At 52.2% G+C, this 24,087-nt stretch overlaps 5 protein-coding genes across 5 annotated transcripts; 3 read left to right on the forward strand and 2 right to left on the reverse strand.

Moving 5' to 3' along the window:
- Positions 1-1,608: 1,608 nt before the first annotated feature.
- Positions 1,609-2,520, forward strand: BCR38DRAFT_461136 (uncharacterized protein; the record flags this gene model as incomplete). The annotated part of the gene is made up of 3 exons (XM_040862492.1): positions 1,609-2,184; positions 2,284-2,287; positions 2,348-2,520. The coding sequence occupies 3 exons, from the start codon at positions 1,609-1,611 to the stop codon at positions 2,518-2,520; spliced, it is 753 nt and encodes a 250-aa protein (XP_040711018.1).
- A 712-nt stretch (positions 2,521-3,232) lies between these two features.
- On the forward strand, positions 3,233-3,713 carry BCR38DRAFT_489886 (uncharacterized protein; the record flags this gene model as incomplete). Its single annotated transcript, XM_040864454.1, has 2 exons — positions 3,233-3,329; positions 3,391-3,713. The coding sequence occupies 2 exons, from the start codon at positions 3,233-3,235 to the stop codon at positions 3,711-3,713; spliced, it is 420 nt and encodes a 139-aa protein (XP_040711019.1).
- A 1,430-nt stretch (positions 3,714-5,143) lies between these two features.
- On the forward strand, positions 5,144-5,829 carry BCR38DRAFT_501598 (uncharacterized protein; the record flags this gene model as incomplete). Its single annotated transcript, XM_040864846.1, has 1 exon — positions 5,144-5,829. The coding sequence occupies one exon, from the start codon at positions 5,144-5,146 to the stop codon at positions 5,693-5,695; it is 552 nt and encodes a 183-aa protein (XP_040711020.1). The 3' UTR covers positions 5,696-5,829.
- A 485-nt stretch (positions 5,830-6,314) lies between these two features.
- On the reverse strand, positions 6,315-6,924 carry BCR38DRAFT_413791 (major facilitator superfamily domain-containing protein; the record flags this gene model as incomplete). Its single annotated transcript, XM_040858870.1, has 2 exons — positions 6,315-6,440; positions 6,514-6,924. 2 exons carry the CDS (start codon positions 6,922-6,924, stop codon positions 6,315-6,317), a joined length of 537 nt encoding a protein of 178 aa, XP_040711021.1.
- An 8,227-nt stretch (positions 6,925-15,151) lies between these two features.
- Positions 15,152-22,539, reverse strand: BCR38DRAFT_401060 (alpha-1,3-glucan synthase; the record flags this gene model as incomplete). Its single annotated transcript, XM_040857752.1, has 6 exons — positions 15,152-16,457; positions 16,554-18,455; positions 18,595-21,590; positions 21,653-21,881; positions 21,957-22,074; positions 22,119-22,539. 6 exons carry the CDS (start codon positions 22,537-22,539, stop codon positions 15,152-15,154), a joined length of 6,972 nt encoding a protein of 2,323 aa, XP_040711022.1.
- Positions 22,540-24,087: the final 1,548 nt, after the last annotated feature.

Consider the following 24,087-nt stretch of genomic DNA (forward strand, 5'->3'; position numbering starts at 1 on the left):
TCAGAGAGTTATAGGCGGAACAGAGCAGGGTGCGGCACTTCACCCGTTCAACCTGTGGTTTGCATAAATTGAGATTAGTATATCACAAATTCCATTAACGCTAGCATTATATACTATGGCAGTTCAAAGCACCTTTCCTCACTGATGGAGATCAGACAAGATCTAATTTGGAAGCCTCTTCTATATCATATCGCTGTTATAGTGAAAGTGGTCCTTCTGAGCAGGGTGCATCAGTCGAGGGTTTCTTGGACGAACCAAAGTAGTCCCTTTCCCATTCGTTCCTTTTGCTTCTCCTATCCTATTGAAGAGCTCCCTCAACCATCCCTGCCTCGCAGCAAAGACTAACATAATCACGTTCCTATAGCAAATTGAATTTAACCAACAGCCAAAGAAAGATGTTTGGGGGCTTAAGGTGCTATTCTGTACACCATAGGTGAATTTAAAATCGTCCCATATGAAATTCCTTGACTCCAACTGTCGGTGTGGTGGCTTTCCTTTTCAACAAATATGGATGCAGCATACCCTGCTGTCTGCTGTTGCTAAGTGACGTCAGTACGAATGTTGACGTTGTATTGGCCTGTTAGCGAAGTCAATTTCGCCAAGAGCAAGACCATGAGATGCCACGCACAGCATAATCAATTCTTGCTATATCTCAAGTGATCTTTATAAATGATTTGTCAGAATCCTCGTTCGGAGTGCAAGGTTTGGCCGATTGCGTTCGGAATTTGCTTAACCCCGAGTTCTTCATCAGCTGTAGAATACGCATTGACGTGGAATGCAGGTATAAAGCTGTCAGGGTACGGCTAGGCCGAAGGCAATAGTACAGAGTGATGGGGAGTAACGGGCGTCCCTCCTACGTAGCACCGGGTGGTCACTGGCGGTCTCAGGTAGGGGTGCCCACGGTGATGCATTGATCTCTGCCATCTCCATCTTCCTCCGTCTCGACTCCTTACTTATAGCCAGCCGAGGTTCTCTCTTGGATTCTGGATGTTTGCTTCCGTATGTCTGTGTTCCTCCGACTTCGGCCAATATCTTGGACAGCGGCTCCTTATCTGCAACCAAGCGATTCCCTATCCGCTGCAAACGGCTTCAACGGCTCTCATTCGCCACAAGCGGCTCTCTAGCCGCCACAAACGGCTTCCTACCTGGTGGAAGCCGGCCCGCCTCGGATGACACTTGTGGCTCTGACAACTCCTTCCCTATCCTACTTCGAGATGGTCCTTATATAGATAGCTAGGCCGCCGCTTGGACCCGGCATAACAGCAGGGTCGGCGATGCCAAGGATCTTGACTCTCGTCATCCCAAAGCTTCACATAGATTGTAATCATGATTCGGGAGTCTTTTGTCCGAAACACCCCTCCGGCGGCCCGCCGGTGTCCTGCGTTCAGTGTCCTGACACCCACTGGTGCCTATGGCATTCTGTTCTCTGACAAAAGCCCCCAACGCTTCGCGATGTCTCTGGGAAATTATCTACAACTTCACCAATAAAATTTAACACCGTTATCTTCTTCTGCAGAGCACGATGCCTCCCACAAGAGGAACACCCAATTTCTTAGAGGGCCCATGCCACAAGATGTTAGCCCTAACTTGGAGACAGCCGACTACAACATGACCTCCGTCGTGCACAACGATACCTACCCAGCCATCGACTCCGCCAAGGCCGATCTGAGCGGCAAACATGTCTTCTTCAGCGGCGCCTCCAAGGGCCTAGGCAAAGCGATGAGCATCTCTTTCGCCAAAGCCGGCGCATCCATGATCGCCATCGGCGCCAGGTCCGACCTGCCAGGCACAGCCAAGAAGATGGAGGAAGCGGCGACAGCACTCGGTAAACCGGCTCCCAAGATCTTGCTCCTGCAGTTGGATGTTACAGATACCAAGAGTGCCGAAAATGCCGCGGCACAGGTGAAGAAGGCTTTCGGCAGGCTTGACATCGTCATCAACAATGCCGGCATAGTCACATATGGTAAGATTGTCGACAGCGACCCGGACGAGTGGATGCGGGTGTTTGATGTCAACCTCAAGGGTCCGTACCTCGTCCTACGGTCCTTTATCCCTCTGCTGCTAGAAGGAGGCGATAAAACGGCCATCACCGTCTCCAGTGTCGGGGCGCATATAATTCTTCCGGGATACAGCGCGTACCAGACATCTAAGTTGGCCGAGTTGCGGCTTTGCGAGTTCGTGAATGTCTAGTATGGGGACCAGGGGGTCTTGTCGTACTGTATTCATCCGGGGAATGTTCAAACCGATATTTTTGGCATGGATGGGGTACCACCGGAGCTTAAGCAACGTCAGTATTTTGACTCTTTCACTCCCCTTTGCGCATTTACACTAACCCCTTATGCTTTAGTTTTTGTGGAAACCGCTGAGCTGAGCGGAGACTCTTTGGTGTACTTGACATCCGAGAAGCGCAACTGGTTGGCTGGTCGCTATGTGAATGTCACATGGGATCTTCCGGAGCTGATGACCAAGGAAGCTGAAATTGTCAAGGATAATAAGTTGGTGGTTCGACTGGTCGTCTGAGTCAGCTGTGCCTGGCAAATTCAATGCAGTAACATTAAGTACGTCTCCCGGACACGACCAATTATGCACTCTTGTAACCTATATCAGCGAAGCCGCGTAACCCATGTCTTTCAATTCCCTATTCAATCCCAATACATGTGAATTCTATGAAGGCTTCAATGTCGCATCAGATACCTGATATGAACCCTCAGCGCAGAAATATCCACTAGCTTGCTTAACATATTGACATACCTTCCTTGGTCATATTTTCTGCAATTATGCCTGCTTGTTTCACATCCAATCTGGCTCGCCACACCGGCCTCCTGTCAACCTTTGAGTTAGCGCCAGGTATTCCCCGAGCGTTAAGCCGGTTGATCATAGATTCCCGTATGACTTTAAAGGACATACGTTCCTGATTGGGACCATTTAAATCTTGGAAGATATCATAGCTAAGCAAAGATTGAGGATACCGAGGATGGGGCTCTGTTAGAGGGTATCCTCGGCATCGCATACGTCAAGACTGCAAATACTGCAAAGATTTCCATGGAAAAAGTTCTCATACGCTTGACCGAGCCCGTATGACTGGCCAAGAAATAATCCGAGCCAGCGTCAGCTGCGCCTGAAGGCACCAACTCCCGATCGGCCAGCAAGATGGAAACCATGGTACCCTCAACCGCATGCCAAACGCAAGCAGCCCAAGGCCAGTAAGCAAGCACCGCAGAACGACGTCGTAATGGGAGTGAAGGCTGTCATGGCGGAATTATCATATCTGAAGGTCGCCGAGATTCACGAAGACCGTGAGCTGGCAGATATGGGTATTGACTCGGCTGGTATAGAAACTATATCCCAGATAGAGAATAAACTTTTATGTGACACTCCTGGAGAGTGAAGTCTTCAACGTCACCGACCTCCCGGGTCTGATGAGACGCGTAATGGGTGCATTGGGCATGGACATGGATGATGGATGTGACGAGCGGACCGACGACACAGACAGCAACATACCAAGCGCGAAATCATCGGGTGGTGCAGGCACAGTTTATTTAAATATGCCGGCTCCTGGATCAGAAATGGACAAAGACGATCATACAATCTCAGCTAGAAGCGCGCTTGACCATCCCTTTTCAACAGTCATGGCCACCTTCAATGAGACAAAAGAGCTGACGGACATACGCGTGGCCGAGTATCTACCGCTGCAGAATGAGCTGAAGGTTTAATTCACGCTTGAAGCCCTTGCAGAGTTGGGAAATAGGCTCTGTGATGCAGGGCCGGGCCAGCAGCTCTCGCGCATACCACATGGCAAAGAGCACCTACATTTCGTGACATATCTTTACGAGATGCTCAAGACGGAGGCACATATTATAAAAATGGAAGGAGACAAGATTACCCACACCGCATTGCCACTTTCAGAGACAAGGGCCAAGGATATATACGGGTAGATGATCGAATGTTTTTCACAACAGCAGGCGGCCGACAAACTCCCCTATTACGCGGGTTCCAGTCTGGCTCGTATGCTTTAGGGTAATACGGATGGATGGTGTGAAATTGATATTCGACAGTGCTAAGGGCTGGGTATTGGTCAACACCTTCTATACCGAATGGCCACTAAACAGAGTGCTTTATGCGAAGATCGAAGACTTCCTTAAACGGCTGACAGCGAAGCTCTAAGCCGGCCCGCGAAATCAGCGAAAGTTTACTGCTACACGTCTTAGAAATGAGAGTCAGCACCGGGGGCACGACAAGGCGCCCTTGCCGCTGCTGGCACAGCTCAAGGGGCCAGTTGATTACACCTTCACGGAGCCGGTCAACAGTACCACTGTGTCATCGCGAGCAACGCAGTGCACGCGATTCATTCCCTGTGCAAAATTACACGAAGCGTGCGCAAGGTTTGGGGCTCGGACGGGTTCCTTCTCATGCTCGAAATGATGCGTATATCGTCTTGGGTGGGCTTGATCTTTGGTTTATTTGTTTGAAGGAAGGCGGTTGTCTGATGATGGGCATCGGCATGCGCTAACATGTGCATCAAGTTGGAAAACAAACTTGCAGGCCGTAAGCCACGGCCACGTAGATTGAACGGACAGCGTGAGCGTGAGGCCGGAAAGTAATATTAAAAAGTTGATACTGGCCACTGCGGACTCGACCAGCCAGTAAGTAGGAATACGGCTCTGGGTCTTGGAACGTCGCAAGGGTCCTCGAAGCATTCTGAAATTTTGGCTAGCTGTGATCGCTTGCTAAGCCCGGCCATTCCGGGTTACCAGACTAAGAAGGGCGTTTCAAACAACTGTGGAACGTGCAAAATCATTTTTGCCCGCTATGCCTATGACCACACTGACGGGCTGTGCACCTGTCGCCATGTTCATTTCCAAACATAAATGTCCCAAGTTCGCAGTGCGTCTTGATAACAGGCGTCACGGGTGGCTTGGGTGCACACTTGATTGCCGTATCTGCACTTCAGAAGGACGTAACGCGTGTCGTCTGCCTCAACCGTCGGGGCAAACAAGACCCTCGACAAGAACAAGAGCAGGTTTTGCGCAAGAAGGGCGTTGAGCTGCCCTCGAAGCCCAACTTTGGCCTGCCCGATGACCGGTACCGTGTACAACGCCTGGCTGATGCAGTCCAAGTGGCCAGTTAAGCGCTTTGAGCCTCAATGCGCATCGTGACATACATGCTTGGTCTGGCACGCGATATTTTTATCTTGACTGGGCGTCTGGTCACATTCGACTTCATCTTAATTATCGCTAGTTTCGGCTATCCCCCGCTCTATATATACATTCCAGTCGTACCTAAGGAAAATATACTCGTAGAAGCGTTCTGTCAACCGGCTATGGAGACGCAACATATATTTACGAACGTATGGTCTCCACCCTGCGGTGGTGTGCGGATCGATTTCGTGCCACAGCCGTGTGCCTTGGCCTTGGCCAGATTGCCGCTGCAGCAACGGTCAGCAGAATCCCATGGATCATATTTCGTTCTTTACAAAGTCGTTGCAGACAATGAGCGCGCTGCTAGTCCTTCGGGGCAGCTTGGGCTGGACGTTGATCGGGGTTTGACAAAGACGGACGCCGTAGCGCCGCATCCAATCTACCACATCGAGAACCTAATCCGTCAGCTATGGGCTGAAGTCATCGCCATCTTGGCGGACGCACACGAGATTCCTCGAGACAAGATCGGCATCACACTGGTCTTTTGCCTGCATTGACCTATCTTCACATGAAGTATTCACAGCAGCGAGCACCAATAGGATAGGTTCGTACTGGTTGCAAAGCGCAATCAGCGCGAAACGCAGTCGAAAATCCGGAAAATTTGATGCAAACGCAGTAGTCTGGTTTCCAGGTCCAATTCAGTTGCTAGTCTTTCAGCATACTCTACCAGGAGTTGTTGACGCTGGATTAAGCTGTGGCTCGTGCGCCTTGGGCCCCTGCTTTTTGCCCTCTTAGAGCCGGGTGGCGGGATCAAGGTACCTACCTTCGACCTTTTTTTGGCAATAGAACATGCAGAAATATATATATAAAGGCCATATAAATGGTCGGGGTTGTGTTCCTTCGTATTTCATTGCCCCTAGTTATTGTGGTAAGATCGTCTACAGGAGGACAAATCGATGAAGGTTTAGTAGATGTCGATTATACCATTTCCGTCTCCAATCGTATACATTTGCAGCTTCTCAGTGTTGAACCTGTTACTGTAGTACAAAAGAATCACAAATTGAGATTTTAATACACGGTCCCCACTTCATAACCTGGATTTAATGGAGATTACAAGCTGGCCTTTCTACATGGCAATTTCGGAAGAAAGGGATAAAGCATCTGCCAGGAGATGGGTCATTGGGTATCATAGTTATTGATGAGGGCACCGGTGATCGGAGTTCCAGCCAGGCCCGCGAAACCAATGATGAAAGTCGACTGACCGACATAGGCACCGATCTTTGACAGGTTAGAAAAGTTCCACTAGCCAATACGTGTAAAGAGGGGATAGGGTGGGTGGAAAGGGAAGGAAAATGTCTGACAATTTCGCACATACTTTGCTTGGATGGGGTGCACAGTGCGCAACCGTCGACATCATCAGTGCGATGATCCCGCTGGTCGCCCCAAAGAAAACTGACAGCACGATCAGTCCAGCAGACGAAGTGATGACAAGCCAGCAGAACAGCAAGAGGCCAGAGCTGTAGCAGGAAAAGGCGACGACGTTGAACTGGCCAGCGTGCTGTGCGAAGGTATCGCCTAGAATGCGCCCGACGAAGGGGCCTGCGTTGATGATGGCGAACAGGTAAGCTGCGAGGTTGGCTGACATGCCGTGTGCCTGACCATACGCGGCGAGATAGAAGTACGGCGTCCAGAAGCCGAGGATGACCAAGAAGAGGCCTACAACCTGGAGGGAGTAGGCGGGATTCTTGAAAGCTTCCAGCACGACCAGATTGCCCCTCCGCGTCATCAGCTCGGGGATGGATGGTAACCACAGCCAAGTTCACTTGCGCACAAAGGTTCTTAGATATACATTACAAGCATTTCACAAGACAACAGACGACTCCGCGCCACCAATTCTATCCAAAATCTAGCAAAGCCTCTGCTAATGTAAGTATCACCACTCGAATCTGCTATGAGTTGGCCGCCTCTTTGACGAGAACTCGAATGGCATCATATTTCCCTTTATACTCGGTAAACACATACTGAGCTGACCACGCTGCTTTAGACTGGCGTTGTTTGTCAACAACCTAAACCTGGCTCATCCGTCGTTCAAACGATAAAGCAGCAAGACTTTGATTATGCTGATGTGAGTGTCCATAGTTTTTTTTTTTTTTTACCAAACCCGTCAAGACTGCTAATTTCCAATGCAGCTCAGCCTTGAAACATTCGATTTTGACATGGATTGGGATACCGGTAGCTTCTGGGGGTCGCCGTGGAATTCGTTGGGGACGCAATGAAAACTTAAACCTTCCATAAGCGTCACTTGTAACGTTCGTTGTAGCTAGAAACGAACGTCGTCTCAAGAAACAGATGGTCTGTGCCCTATAACTAATTGCCGTAACTTATATCTAGATAGTGTTTGAGCCTATCTCTTATAGCCAGGGACTCCAGTGTACGTTGAAAGTTCAACATTTAATTACGATCTAAAGTGGCTGTCAAAGAACAGAGGATAAGGACGAATCTAAATGCATTTTACAAAAGAAATCATTCAAACTCAAACGTCCCCCTTCTACTTTACTAATTGGATATTTCGGGGCTAGAATAGAGTCTAGTAGTGAGAACCATTAAAGAAATGCAGCGGCGACTTCTGGAAAGTGAGTGAATATGATGCTACAAAGCGTGTGCATTTTACCAAATCAACAAGCTGTTACGAAGGTCAACTGACTCTAGGAAGCCCGTTTTCTTTCTTATATTTGGTAGAGACCGTACAATTCCGTCTCGACTGACAACAACGCTCCTGGTATAATGATATTCGCATTGACGGAAATAGCAGATATTCCAGCCATAATTACATAACAAACTTTCTGGTCAGTCAGAACCCTCCCAAAGGCTGATGCGGTTGGCTTTGCAATGTCTGTTGAGTTCAAGCTACCTGCAACAATGAATTGTTCCGCCCCTGTCGGTGAGATCTTCTCGATGTTTCCCCCCTTCCGTCGCCAAGAATATGTTGACCTCACAGTATAGATAAGCCACTGCAGCGTATCGCCAACGAGAAGACATGTCTCCGAGAACTCTGAGAGAGTGTTCAAGAGCTGGCCCTCGCAGATCAGTCCGATCTTGGAAACCTTTGGCTGAGGCAGAAGGGTGCCATTGGTGACTTGAACACCACGCAAACCGATGGTCCGAAGTGACCATGTTCCTGAAACGAAGTTGATATTCACCCACCAAGGACGGCAAAGACGTCAAGGGTATTCAGTGATGCCGGTGAGAACACGTGCTTCTATAAAATTGTGGACCAAGGCGGAATGTCCTGGCTGGTCTGGGTCGACTAAGACCAGTTCCGTACTCGCCATAACCGTTACGAGTACCTGCCCGCTGAAACGGACAGATAGGTTCTCCACAAAAGAGTTGTTTGAGAATTGGAATAGGGTCTGTACATCGCGGTCTGGTGCGGGGCCAGAGATTGGACCTGTTGTCCCTCGACCCAGAAGGGCAGTACAACATGATGAACAGCACCAAGGACATCGTGATTGGTATGCTCTACACGGGATACTCAGATTGTGAGAAGATAATAAAACTTACACGAGCCAGGAGACCGACTTAAGAATTACTAAAAGGACACCTTGGGCCAAGTATCATAGCATTGTAGCGATTAATACTGGAATTTATTTTTCAATATTGGGTATTGTATTTTCGGCTTTGAGGTGCAACAACACGTAGTCTTGTGAGCTTCAATTACAGCCTGTAATGATTCTTAACAGTATAAAGGCTGAAAATTGTGGCTGGAACAATTCTATGTTAATAATCGGCATTTTTGGAAATACGAGGACGACAATGTGCACCTCATAGCAGATCCTCATAGCAGATCCTTCGGCCAATTAACTTTTACGAAACTGAAATAGTAGACGAGGAGAAAAATGAGAAGAAAAAGTATCCGATCGATTAGTCTGACATAATCAGCAATGAGGAATTAACATGATCGCCACGCATACTTTGCTGGCTGACCTTGAATAAGGACAATATTCATTGTATCAAATTATATAAGATATATTATTATTATTATTATTATTAAATACGCCGTAGGCTCGAAGCCCCCGGTACCTCTACTAGTACTCCCGTATGTCAAACCGTGCCCTAATGGCTGGACTAAATACATACGCTGCGTCGTCGGTTCGCCCTATTGGCGACTGCGTTGCGTTCACTACCATACTACGTTGGTTCTCAACCTACCAACAAAGTCCCCCCTGAGAAGATCGATGCTATCTGGGCCTTGAAGCTGTCCGACCCGTCCCTAGCAGCCATCTTACAATAGTCCCACTAACTACTGGTTCTCCTGTTGCCGTTGCGAGGTCTCTGCGAGAGTATAGTGGCCGTGGTGCGATGGCGGCCCGTAATCGTTCCCTCGGTCCTTCCAACAGCCCGCAAAAGAGGATTACGTGCTCTGCCGTCTCAGGGGCATCGCCACAGCGGCATAGCGGCGAGTACACGCCAAAAGCCCCTGTCTTGAATAAGAAGGCTGCTAGTCCTATTTTTTCCGTCCTGATCTGGCACAGCGTAGACGCCTCCAGTCGGTTCAGGCCGAAATACTTGCCCCCTTTCGGTATCTGCATCGAAGGGCCCTCCGGTTCCTCAGCGATAGCGCGTCGCTGGCGATCGTGATGCTCTGCTCCGGTGAGCCATCTCTTCCTCCAGTGGTCGAGGAGGGCAGCCGGGACCTCCTTTTCCTCACTCATCCACTCGGAGCCCCGGGCCTCCTTCTCCATAGTGTACCCTGCCGGTCGGAGTAGCTGCGACGCCTGCTTCCTCTTCGCCGGCCTATCCTGCCGGAGTATATGTGACGCTTTAGCGCTCGCGCTGCGAAGCAGATTTCTCTTCCCGCTAAGCCGTAGCCGTTCTTCAAACTTAGCAGCCCGGGCACTAAGATAGAGGTCTAGTGGCGGGATTGCTGCTTCTGCTTCCAGGTGGCGAACCGGCGTCGCTTTGTGGGCACCACAGACTACCCGGAGGCACTCGTTCTGTATCCCCATCAGGCTCTTAGCTGGCCCTGCCGGTTCCTCACTTATAGTATGCCACGCAGTCGCCCCGAAGGCAATCGCGCTACGGATAACCACCGTATATAACAGCCTCGCCCGTATAAGATCGCAGCCCCACGACATATTGACTAGCTTTGTCAGGGCTAGCTTTTGAGTTGCCATTTTTGTTTTAACACGCTCAACATGGGCGTGCCACGTCAGTTTGCGGTCGAACCAGACTCCTAGGAACCTGGCTGAGACTACCGGCGACACTGTGGCGTCCCCAAGGCGAATACTTTGCGGCAAGGGCTCTCGGGCCCTAGTAAAGTGCATTAGCTCACTCTTGTCAGGAGCGAACTCCATCCCGTGCCTCACTGCCCACCGCTGACACGTAGCCCATGCGCTCTCCAGCGGCGGCAGGTCGTGTCTGGATCGGTGCCGACGCTTAGCAGGTTCGTGTCGTCCGCGAACCCGACTACTAAAAGTAGTGGATGCTGCTCCGCTAGCTCCTCGTACAGCGTTGAAATGTATAATATAAACAGTATCGGGGATAGCGGTGACCCCTGGGGGACGCCAGCTCGTAGGGGGATTGGCTCTGACTCCTTGCCATCGAACCGGAGGCGTACCGTCCTATCCTCCACGAAGCTGCGTACCCACTCCTGAACCCACTCCGGGTAGCCTTTCCGGGCTAATATGGAAATCAGCCGTCTGTAATTGACCGTATCGAATGCCCCTTGATGTCTAGCTGTAGCAGCGAGGCGATGCCCCCGCGTCTCCACGCCGTATAGACCACGTCCTCAACTATACGTATTGCCAGTTCGGTGGACCTCCCAGCGCGGTTACCCATTTGGCCGTTTGGTAGTAGGCCGGCCGCCTCAGCTACTTTGGTGATACGCTGGCTCATCGCCGTCTCTATTACCTTCCCTACCGTGCTAAGCAGGGCAATGGGGCGCCAGCCGCCAGGGGTCTGCTTCTGAGCTGTCGTTTTATTAGGCTTAGGGATAACAACCACCCTCGCTGAGCGGAAGCGCTCCGGGTAGTACCCCAGCCTAAAGCTAGCTGTTGCCAGATCCGCTAGGATCTCCTATAGGGGTTCACCGCAGGCCTTTAGCAGGCCAGTGGGGATCAGGTCGTCGCCGGGAGCCTTCCGAGCAGCCGTTCCTTTGATGATAGACTCGATATCCATTGTGGTCACCTCCCTAGGGACGTTCAGCTCTGGTCTCGTCTGTAATAGGCCGCGATCGAGGTCCGATAGATCTATATACGGGTCTGGGAAGAACCTCTCAGCTAGTAATTTTGCCTTCTCATCATGTGTACGTGCCGTAAGCGTGTCGCCGGCGTCCCTCCGGAGATCTGGCAAGCCGTGGGCCTCAGGGGGGGCCCAGCTCCGTAGCCTAGCCCACCTCTGCAGTGCCCACAGGCTTTTGTGATCCTTCGCCGTCCCCTCGAGCTTCTCGTGCCAGCTACGCGTCTGCGCTTCGCTGATTTCGAGCCGTTGTTTTTGGCCGGCTCTTGTATATTCGTCCCAGTTGGTCTGCGACCTTGCCTGGAGGTAGTCCCGCCGTCGTCTCTTCGTCTCAGCGCAAGCCTTGCTAACCTGCGGGCACCACCACGGGACCCCAGCGCCTCGGCCAACGGTGCGTCTCGGGACCGCCACGTCGGCGATCTCTTGGAGGTTCCGGATAACCCAGTCAACAGCCTGGTCCAACTCCGTTATCGTCTCAACCGGCAAATAATTCATAAATCTCTGGCTTGATTCGGCTACGATGAGCCACTTATCCGCCATCGCCCAGTTCCACCCTTCAACACTGCGGCGGCCCTCCTTGACTGCTTCCCCGTTGGATATTACCCTAATCACTTGCGCTCTGTGGTCTGAGCCCTCTAGGCCCGGGTCCCCATCGTAATCAATCCTAGCCCCTTTCGTCACCCAGGCTAGGTCGATAGTTGAGTCTCGTTGTTTGTGCCTTTGCCGTGTGATTTCCCCGAACGGCGTAACGAGCTCTAATCGCCAGCATCGCGCAAACTCCACTACGTTGTCGCTGCCCCGTGATGACCGTCCGTGGACGTCCCACAGCGGGTGATGTGTATTGAAGTCCCCTACGAGGACCTGTGTCCCCTCCGGCGCCCCATTAGGGAGGTCTTGGAGCGGGCTGACCCAGCGGCTCCCGGTCTGGCTTGGTGAATAGATAGACCAGATTGTAAGGGCGTCCGGGCCTGCCCCGAACGTAATACTGCTCCAGTCCATCCCGGTACGGGGTCGCAACGTAGCCACGTCGTATCGTTTATGGACGTATAGCGCAGCTCTGCCGCTGCTGTACACTACTTCGTACCTGGAAGACTTCGGGCAATAAATCGCCTTCGTCTGCCGGTTGATCCATGGCTCTTGAACCGCTATTATATCATAGTCACCCCCCTTATCCAGCGCTAGCGTTGCGTTCGCCTTTGAATCTGCGATATTCCAGTAGAGAATAGAGACTACCATTAAGCTGTCGATGGTATATCTTCGTTCGTACGTCCCTTAGTGAGGAAGCTACGCATTGCTGACGCAGACCGTTCGGTTCGCTCCTGCTCCACTCGCGATCCGCCCAGGGGGCGGCCCCGGGGTCGTACAACTGTAAACCCGTCGCTGGTCAATGAGCTAGGTGGTGTGAGCCTGCCCTCACTAGATAACCCGTCCGAGTAGCTGCGGACCTCAAATTGTCGGGGGCGGTGAGCGTACGCCTCGCGTACGCGTAGCCGCTGCTGTTCTGCCGTAGGGCAGTCCCTGTCCCACGCCGTGTGCTTCCCTTTGCAGTTCACACAACGTTTTTTGCCGCTAGGTGCCTTCTCGGGGCAGTCTTTTTCACCCCCTGGGTGTGCCGTTGCAGCGCAGACGCCGCAACGCGCCGTCTTCTTGCAGTGTTTCGCGATATGGCCGTATTCGTAGCACCGGTAGCACTGCCGAACCCGAAGATTGCCGTCGTACGGCTCGCAATCGAATATCTGGGCCTCCCAAATAAGCCCTTCGGAGCATAGTTCCATCGCCGCCTCCACGCTATCCACGTGTAGTATCAGGGCCGCATACGGTGCTTGCGGCGCCCGGGGGAGGTTTCTTTTAGCCTTAGAGAGGTGCTTTGTATTGTCCCGCTTCAGGTCTTTAAGTAGCTGGCTCTCGTCGTGGACCTCTCGCAGCCGTTTCGCAGGCAGCCCCTTCGCGATCACTGCAACTTCTCTGCGGTTGAGAAGTGCCTTATCGCCGAAGGCACTACGCACCCACCTGCTGTCCGTGGTCGCCGCTGAGGCCGACTGCTTAAACGTCACTACGGTATCGCCACTGCGCAGCCTGCGGGCCGCCACTGCATCGGTGCTGCCGCGTGCACTGTTCACCGCTTTTACGACCTCAGCCGCCGATCTGTTCTTCATATTAGGGTCCTCTGTCCCCCGGATCACTACCTCTCTCTCCCTTCGCTGGGGCACTACAACCCGCTGCTGCCACACTGGGGCTTCACCGGGTCCCCGTCCCTGGGCCGATCCTGAGGCGATTGAGGCCCAGGATCGAGTTGTAGGCAAGGCCACGTTCTTCACCGTATCCTGCATGGTCTTCTCAACCATCGTCTGGATCGCCGCAGGAATTTCGGCAAGGGCCAGAGTCACTGCCAGTACGTCGGCATGTGTGGCGGGTCTGTCGCCCCCCTCCTCCAGCGTCCTGCCGGCTAGTTTCAACCCCAGCCAACGCTCCATCAAACCCCCCATGACCTCAATCTTCTCACGTGGGACCAAGTCGGCAATCTCTTGTTCTACCTTTTGTAGTTCTCTTCCGATCCCTTCCCTCTCTGCGTTCTTTCTGCTGGTGCGCTCCACGTTCGGTGCGTGGGCACTTTCGTTGGCGTGGGGGTGGTGAAAACTCTGTTCGAGTCCCGCCCGTCCCCCGTCGATCACCATCGGCGCCGCCATCGCTTGCGTCCTCGCTTCGCGTGCGATGCGAGGTCACTGTCCGACGTAAACGGTCGTTAGGAATCGAATGCCGCAATCGGTTTGATGATTTGACGCTGTTCGAAGAAGTTATCGATGAAAGTCAGAAATCTCCCTTCTTGCAAAAAAAAATATAAGATATAAAGATAGATTCCATGCCATGAATACGAGGAAATGGTGGTCACGTAACTAGGTCCTATCACACATATCTGGGCACCGAGTCTGATCCAAAGAAATAAAATAATTCCACTTGTCAGAGAACAGAATGCGATAGGCACCAGTGGGTGTCAGGACACTGAACGCAAGACACCGGTGGGGCGCCGGAGGGGTGTTTCGGACAAAAGACTCCCGAGTCATGATTACAATCTATGTGAAGCTTTGGGATGACGAGAGTCAAGATCCTTGGCATCGCCGACCCTGCTGTTATGCCGGGTCCAAGCGGCGGCCTAGCTATCTATATAAGGACCATCTTGAAGTAGGATAGGGAAGGAGCAGAGATCAATGCATCACCGTGGGCACCCCTACCTGAGACCGCCAGTGACCACCCGGTATTACGTAGGAGGGACGCCCGTTACTCCCCATCACTCTGTACTATTGCCTTCGGCCTAGCCGTACCCTGACACCACTCCGCTCGAATTCGTCATGAAACGTTAAATTATTCTATCCTCATTATGATATATGGCACTGTCTCTGATTGTGCCTCTGCTGAGCATGTGCTTTTGAATATATCCTGAAGAAACCGATTTTGCACTGATAATTATGGGCATTTTCATTGTGCTCATGGTACTCTCTAGAAGAAACGGCTAACAAAAGAAACTGTAACATGCTGATCTAAAATCTGCTGAGTCTTACAGTACTCTTCTCAATTTCATCCAAACTTTTCCATCATTTTCATGAGAGTAACGCAAACCCCCAAACATCGAGCGAAGCTAGCTCAAGCTGACAACGTGGTCCGTTAAAATTGAAAATGAAAATTAAAATATATGTGAAGGCCACTTGGGGCTTGAAGCTTCTAGTGATGGACAGTCTAGAAGACTGTATATAAACGACTGTCTAGTCACGACCAAGCCTCTAAGGCTTACTAACTTGTTCCTTGCGAAAGAACTTGAAGAACCCAACACATAGCACCAGCTGAGCCAACATGACAACCCAGAACCAACCCTTTGAAGCCGCAATTCCGGCGCCCTCAGAGAAGTCAGGGAACACATCCCCCGGCCCAAGATTATCAGGCGCCGAAGCTCTTCCAACCATCGTCGCGACGCTACCGATGACCTGTGCGGCTACAATAGCCGCCGCGACGTGAGCACGAGTAAGAACCAGCATAAGGATCATGCCAATTCCTGCTCCTTGGATTCCATCAAGCAGTCCAAGCCACAACCAAAGCGCCCTACTGGTAAGTGCAGACGATACAGCACTTCCAGTCCAGGGGAGGTATAGTCCAACCCCTGACGTGCCCCAAAGCATCTGCGCCCAACGCGGTGCTCCCAATCCCACAGCGAACAGTGGGAAAAGCCACGAGTGACTACGGCTAGCCATGGACAACAATTTCAACACCACGACCCACCCCACCCCAAAGAAAGCTAGTGCGAGCAAGGCAATCGCCCACGTGGGCACATGCTGCGAGCTAAACAAGAAGAACCAATTCCTACCATACGGGGCGGAGAGAAAATAGTTCTGAATCACAACCGCGAAGAAATACCACATAACCGTGCGCCTCTTCAGCAGAGAGCGCCACAGCATAGGAAGCGCGCCTGGCGTCTCGCGGTAGTAATCCGGCAGTCCGGCGAAAAGCACTACGCCTGTGGCCCAGAGGGCCATGGAGATGGGGAAACAGACTCCCAAAAGGGCAGGCGAGGTGGCGAGACTGAATTTCTGCCTATACCCCGCTGCGCTGGCCGACGAGATCAGACTGCCCCAATACCAGAGCATGATGGCGTAGACTTGCTGGAAGCCCTGGATGACGGTAGCGCGGAGGATCCACACTGTGAGGGGGGAACCACCTTCGTCGCCGAAATTGAGAGCGAAAGCTAATCCGCCACTGGACGAAGCTACTGCGTAGAACCCGGTTGCTACGTTTTGCATCGAGCCCCTGCTTGCATATGATGAAGCGAAGGGGGACAAGCCCAGGATAAAGAAGGCGAACCCGTAGATGAAGAAGGGGACGCAGAGCACGTAGAGGGATTTACACGTCCGGGAGAGGACGTACCAGACTATGGTGCTAATAAGGTAGATGGTGGCGATGACGTAGAGTTTGGTGGCGGTTTGTCCCAGTTCGCCGGTGAGGAGGGTGATTTGGTAGGAGTTGGAGGAGATGATTTGGCCAATGGCGAGAAGGATACCGTAGATGGGCCAGTCCCAGACGCGGCGTTGGAGGTGTCTGATATGTTCGGTTAGTTATCTGGCTTCTAGATATTTTGGTCGAAAACAGCGGTGGCGATGATCAGGGGGGATATGGAATAAGAATGGAACTCACTTCTTCAACCCACTGGGCGGCTTGTAATCATCCGCCAGGCCAAAGTACTCCTTATCAGCCGGCTCGATCTTGTCGGTAATATTAGCCCATAGCTTCTTGGGCTTCTGCTTGTGTTTGTCGCCTCCGCAGCCGCAACTGGTGCACGGTGGAGGAGCGACAGGCGGAGGCCCCGGAAGTCTTCCCAGCTTGGCGTTGCGGTAGTTGGTGAACCACTCCTTCTCGCTCTTGACGAGGTAGTCCTCGATGCAGAGCTCCGTGGTGGAGTTGTGCGAGTTGAGGCTCTGCAGCATTTTGTCGAAAGCGTCGTAGAACTCACCGCGCGAGTCGGTGAAGAAGGGGTCCACCTTGAGAAGATTGAAGTCGCTGCGGTCGCCGACAACATCCTGCAGGCTGAGGGCGGATGTTCGGCCGGAGTGGACATGGCCATCATGAGTTTCTGCTATGGTGGGAGACAGGTACAAGTTTTGCTGGCCCGGGGTCAAGGGTGGTGTAACCAGCTCGTCGGCTGGTGTGGCCAGACCCGAAGTAGGCATGGATATTGTAAGACCGGGTGTGACCGGGACAGATGCGGGTGTCATGAGATCGAAATCCGACTCCGAGTCCGATTCGGGTGTTCCTGGTCTAGACTGAGGTGTTAAGTATCCTGACAAGTCGCTGCCTGGCCTATCTTCATCTCCGTAGTCATGAACATCCACGGTCGGCACCACTTGGCCGCACTCGTCAGCGAAATGGGCATGCGCTAAAATTCCAAACTTCTTCGGGCGCTTCTTGGGCTTCTCGTGGACTTTGATGGCAGTTGACTGCAGTTCATCAAGCTTCTCGAGCCATTGGGCCACGGGGAACCGCTGTTTCGCCGACCACGCACGCATCATGGCGCGAGTCTTCACCTTGGTTGCCAACGCCGACACAATTGCCTCCCGAAATTGGGCTAGCAAATGCGCAGCCGCCATGGATTCAACCGTGAACCACCATCCTGGCATTTGACCAAGCCCGCCAACACGGGCCCCAACGCCGAGTGCCCCCTTTCGCCCGAATTCAACAGCCACCAGGCCAAATGGTTCATCCCGGGAGGGAATCAAGGCGAACTCTGCTCCGCTAAATATACAAGGTGGCAGTGCCGTGAATTCCGGCTTGCTGAAGACTCGTTCGGGATACTTTTCCATTAGTTTTGACAACTTGAGCGCCGCGAACTTGCCGTAGAGATCAATTACCGGCCCCACGCAGATGAGTTGCGTCTCAGGGAACTGTTCGAGCACCGATGGGAATATGTCAGCGATGAGGTCAATCCCCTTCTGCAATGACCACCGCCCGACGAAAACGAAGAGTTCCGCCTCGGGGTTGACTTCCAGTCCGGCCCACTCCTGCGCCTGTCGTCTCAGGCCCGCTCTACCGGCCTCGAAGTTATTGTCTATCTTGACGTTGGTCTCCTGCAAGAATGCGTCTTTGTCCCAGGCGGCCGTGTCTGTAGGATCGGGATTGGGAAGCTGGCCAATTTTGGTCAGGCCCCAGAAGATAGGGTAGCGGGCGAAGGACCGGTCGCCATACTTTTTCGAGACGCCGACGGCGCCGAAGCCGTCTTGATGCACGCGGAGATAGCTGGCTCCGGCGTGCAGCAGGTTGAACACTGATCCGTATTGCACGTATTTGGCTACGACGTCCGGGTCGAGATTGTACACTTCGCAGACCTCTTTGGTTTCTGCTGGGGTTCTCATGGGCCACATGCCTTGGAATTCGGCATTGTGTAGTGATAGGGCGCAGGGGATGGTTTTGGGAAGCAGGTACAAGGGAGCAGCGGCGCCGTGGTAGTCGTTGATGTGATACAGGTCGATGGGGAATCGTTGGGCCGCTTGAGCAATGCACTGATTCCAAGCGGAATAGTAGATGGCACTCTCGAGGTCGTCCCTGTAGCATGATCAGCGATAAATTTTTGGATTATGTATTGGGTGATCGTCGCGCGTGTTGACCACGATCAAATTGATGAATTGGTGTGAATCAAGGTGAAAAGGGGCCTAGGTTGGAGAATGAAAAGGGGGATACTCACATGCGCGGCGGATACGGCTCAGCCTTGCTCTGTTTCCTGAACACAGGCGCATCAAGCAGCACGTAGGTGATATTCTCGACCTTATGATACTGCACCTTGATCTCATATCGCTTGCCCAGGATGACAACGAACATGGAGTCGGTCACCTCGTCAATGGGGTACTCAATCCCCCCAACGCAAGGCACGACCCAAATGAGATCCTGATGCGTCAGCGACTTCCCCATTAACTGAGCCATCACACCAAGGCCGCCAATTTTGATGCGGATATTCCAATCGTCGATGTTGTACTCCATGGTCCCGATAAGCACCATGCGCCTCTTCTCCGTCTCGGCAACGTTGGTGGCGCATTTGCCACTATCGCACTTGCAGGTTCCGAAGTGGACACGCGGCGTCATGGCCTGAATCGTCTTGCGGGCGTAGGAACGGAACGTGGATTTGACGCCGTTCAGACCCCGTTCGACGAACTTGACCTTGTAGAATGAACCCCGGAAGGCGAGGATGGTTATGCATCCTGTGATTAGGGGGAAGATCCACAGCAGTATGTACAGCGCTAGCTGTACCCATCGATTTCCTGCAGGCACCATGTCAAAGCGTAGTGCACCGTCGTTGAGAACTAGGCGATAGGAGAGGTATGGTGATGGAGGGACGTCGGTGACATTGACAGCGCTCTCGACCAAGCTCGAAGGGGGTAGGCGGTCGAGGACGAAATCGCCATCGATGTCGCCATACACAAAGGACTGGTCTGGTTGCATGTCGGGATTCATGCCCCAGACATTGAGCTGAAAGCGACTCGGCCATTCATCCATGAAATGCCATTCCCACTGGGAGGCCGACACGAGTGTCAATTCATTCCGAAGTCCGGCATCGAAACCGAACTGATTGAAAGGGCCGTTGGCAAAGAGGTGTGGAAATCGCCGAGGAGTCTTGAAGCTGAAATCCCCGTGTTGAACGAAACTGCTGCTGCCCAGAAGCTGGCTCCAGTACTGAACAATGACGTGGTGGCCTGGCCATGATTGCGTATTGGTGCCAGACCACTCCTGGCGCTCAATCGCCGCGTGGCCCTGCTTGTAATCCATCCAGTCACTCCACGTAGATGCCCAGTTGAGAGAGTACCTCCACTTGCTAGCACCGGGGGCGTTGTGGTTGACCGAGTATGTGCCGGACCCGTCTTTCATCAGAAGACTCGACGAATAATTTCCGGTCGAGGGAAAGACGAGGGGGTTGTCAGCCGTCCCGATTCGGAGCAGGAAGCGATCCACTGAGTTGGTGAAAGAACCCAAGTCAATGGTCGTCGCGTTGCGGACTGTGATCTCGTGGATGCCGTCTGCAAAATTAGTCACATCTGCAGACCAGCTCCAAGCGGAGGCAACGGCGCCGACATAAGGGGATCGTTCAACGTTTTCTTTGGACATGTTGTTACAGACTATGGTAGATTTGTCGATCTGGGGCACCGCTAAGCTAGAGGTGATGGAGTTGAATTCAATGACGTCGGTGAATCTGTCGCAGTCCATGCCTGCAGAGGCGTGGAACTCGATTTTCACCGTCATGATCTGTCCCTGAGAAGGAATCCGAAAATCATGGCCGGGCAGGAATTTGGTTATCATGGCCGGGGGAGGAACGAAGAACTTTGTGGGTACGTAGGCCTTGAACTCATACGGCAGCATGTTCACAGTGGGACTGCAGCCATTGATGTCCTCGGACCCGTTGAGTCCAAGCTTCTTGGGCGACTTAACCAGCATCAGCTCGTCGTGGGGGAAGAAGAGGTTCTTGACTGAAATTCCTGACGAATAGGGGGATATCAGCGCTTCCGTGTCTGATGAGCAGTCGAAGGTGTACTGAGTCGACTCGTTGCGGTTGTGGTACACTAGCCAGACGGGGATCGAGCCGAGAGACTGCACCCCCGACACCTCGGATCGCACCACACTCCACAAACCAGTCTCCGTCTGGACGCCGCTACTACCGGGGTACTGGATCATCTCGGTCTGGTTGGAAAGCTGCTGTAAGGCTAAGCCGTCTCGTAGAGTTGGGAAGTCGAGTCTCATCCTGTACATAGCTTTGATGATATTTCGAATGGGGTGACTCGGGTCTCGATGATCCCACGAGTTCTTCGGGTCCTGGCACCCACGTCGTGCTGAATCGAGTGGCATGCGGTAGTACTGGTCGCTGCCTCCCTTATAACATCCATGCGCTTCCCAAGCGGGCGAGGAGCTCATCGACTGTCTTCCGTAGATGTAATTGTCTGCTGTTGAATCCAGCAGGTAGTAGGCTTGTTCTTCGCCCCAGAGCAGAAGCGGAATGCCAGGCATGTGCAAGGTGGTGATGAATTGACCGAGAAGCATTCGCTCGATACCCTGTTGAATACCCGGCCATCGGAAGACATCCTGGTTTGTCACGCCAAACATATGCCGCGGATCGACTAAACCTGTATTGGGGTTCAGAAAATCGTTGGACAGCATCATCTGGTTCCAAGCATCGACCCAATTATGAGGCAAGTCAAAGCCGGCCTCCAAGTTGCCATCCATACCCAAGAACCGGGTCAGTGAGCGGTAGATGGAGTAATGGAACGCAGCTGCGTCGAGTGCTCCCTGGTTTTCGTCCCGCAGGAACTTGACGTTGGTTGACTCGTTAGTCACGGACGCCGCACTGGTCAAGTCCTTGACGTACTGGTCCGGCTGTCGCCCGCGGCCAACGTACAAACTGCCGAACGTGTTGCCGCCGGTGATTTCGCCAGGCAGGAAGAAGTTCTCCTTTCCCAGTCGACGGGCGCAAGCTCGGAGATGAGATGAAAAGTGACCCGATGCGTCGAGGGTGACCTGAGTAGCCTTATCGTATCGAAAACCGTCGATATCGAGCATGGCGATGGCTATGCACGAGAAGTGCGAGATTCGAGCTTGGACGGATGGCACCCATTCTCGAAGTCGGTCTTGAACACTGGCGAACTTGGTGAGTTGACGGCGGTAGTCTGGAAACACACCAAAGGCTTCCGTGTCACCGAACTATGATTTGGTCATTGGTGAGGTTCATCGAGTGGTTTTTCACGTGGGTGCATAAGACTTACCTGATCGAAGTCGCCGTTGTAGCAACCTTTGAATTGGCTCGTGACTTCAGGACCAACCAAGTATCCTTTTTCGTCCCACAGTCTGGGAAAATCGCAAGTCTCGTTGTAGTCGACGCCGAAATTGAAGTCGTGATATCTCCTGTGGCCTTTCCACATGACAGCATGCTCATCTGTTTTGAAAGGTGTGGATTCATTCAGGTAGCCATCAAAGCCGATGAGGTCACCCATACTGGATAATGTGAGTAAATTGGACATTGCCTATTGATCTCATACTAAGGGCGAATAATGAGCTGGGAACACGTACGTGGCAACTGTATTATCCAACAATATGTACATTCCCCGTTTGTGTATTTCGGTAATCGCATAACGCCATTCGGTGATGTTACCATAGTGAAAATCAAGCAATGTGTGGTCAAGTGGCTCTCTACGTTAGCTATTTCGGTTTTCCAGTTGTCTTCTGGCTGACTTACAGAATATGAATCTGGTACCCAGGGCTGATTGATGAAAGGGGAGCCAGCAATGTAGAGACCCCTGACACCCATGCCCTGGATGTAGTCAAGACTATCGACCAAACCTTGGAGGTCGCCGCCGTGTCGGAGCTGTGTGCTCATGATGTCTTGCTCGTAAAGTGTGCCATTAGCGTTGTCGTTCGTGGGATCCCCATTGACAAATCTGTCAAGAAAGAGTGTATAGAATGGGAACCGCCAGCTTTCCGGCGATGGATTGTAAGTGTGATCCTCCCATTCTCCCCAGTAGTCTAAAGGATTCTCCGCATCAGGGTTTTCGTTGAGATTGTACCCTTCGTATGCTGGGTCGAACCTGAGGCCCTGCACTAGAAGCCCTGGTAGTATGAAGGTGGGGAGGGTAAGAAGGCCGGTGGTCAACATCTTGGGCTGCTTGGATGTGCAATGCAGCAGTAAAGGAAAGGGTATTTGGGAACGAAAAGCCCTCTATGGTATTTCGAGCCCAAGGGATTGGACAGAGCATGCATGAATGCTCCTGTAGCGAGGAGGGAACGATATCTTGCTACAGCTAACGACGGATGAGGCAGAGATGGCATTTGGAAGAATCTCGACGAAACTTCACAAAGAAGAGAGCAAGGGCATTTAAGAGGAAGACCAGAGTTTGAGAAAGTTCGGCGCCGGTGATAAATGGGCTACAGAAACACTGAATGGCACGAATTTTGGTCAAAATTGATGACTAGTAAAGCTAGGCACGATTCTGGGTAGATAGGGATGTTGGACTTCACGTGGGTCTTCGTCTTGCTTGGTCTCTGTTCGACCAATGCGCGGCTTGAATCTTGCAGTAATTAAAAACAGCAAGCGCGTCATCTTGTGATCGGTCTCATTACTACGGGACCAGCGAGCCACGACTGGCAGCGGCGAGATACTCTCACCGATAGGTCATATTCCCTAAGATCTACCAGTGAAAGAAAGTCGACCCGGATTAGTGCAAGATGTAATCGAGCACATATGTGGTCGGTAAAGCCACATTCGAATCGTTGTGGTTGAGTCCTTGAAAGCTGCGACAGGCACAATGGACACGCTTCACATGTCACGTTTGTTTAACTACCCTGGCTGATTTGCAGCAGTATAGCTTGAACGACAGGGCCCCCAAACTGTAGAATTCTAGCTCATGCGACCGCCAAGAACGGCGAACAAGTTGGCGACACCAAGACTAGCTGACTCTGCAGTATAGAACTACCGGAGTTGATCTTGGGTCGGCAGTTTCCCGGCTGGCTAGCCTTGCCTTTCGAGCTACACCTGATCCATATGTGTTGGGCGGCCTCGGCGAATGTTAGACTCAACGACTGCATCTTAGTTGAAATGGCCGATGCGCTTTAGAGCTGGGCTTTCGAGGCTGCCACATGTTTGATGTGTTCTTCACTCCAGATGGCGTCAGATTTGTGAGCTACTAGTGCTTATAGGGCTGACGCTAAATACTTGCAGAAGTATATCTCGTCTTGGCCGTTCGATACACCTTGAGGGACTACGGAAAATCGTTGAAAACAAACGAAAGCGCAATACACCAAGAAGGCCTTTTTAGTTCACCATGATCTTAAATTAGGGGAATCACCGTTGTGGTTAATTGATTGCCTGCGATAGGGGTAGGCACCAGAGCAACGTACTCTAGCATATTAGGAAAGTGGCACCAAGGTCATTGAGGAGAATCCGGAGAAACAGCCAAAGCTATCCTCCAAAGCCTGCTGTAAGCGAAGCCCTCGGTGTTCTGCAGGATACGAGACGCTTTACCTCAAGCTTTTGTTAAGCTGAATCAAGTGCCAAGGCTTGTAAGATGGATATATTCTGGAATCCATCGCACGTTGAGTTTGACCAAAATTGCCAAGCCAGAAACTGCCTCTTATCCCTGTCATCGGGGCGTCCCGAGCGGGAGCGGCAATTATCTTCAAAGCCATGTTGTGGCGTTTATGGGGT

The sequence above is a fragment of the Pseudomassariella vexata genome (assembly GCF_002105095.1).
Source record: "Pseudomassariella vexata strain CBS 129021 chromosome Unknown BCR38scaffold_18, whole genome shotgun sequence".
NCBI lineage: Eukaryota > Fungi > Ascomycota > Sordariomycetes > Amphisphaeriales > Pseudomassariaceae > Pseudomassariella > Pseudomassariella vexata.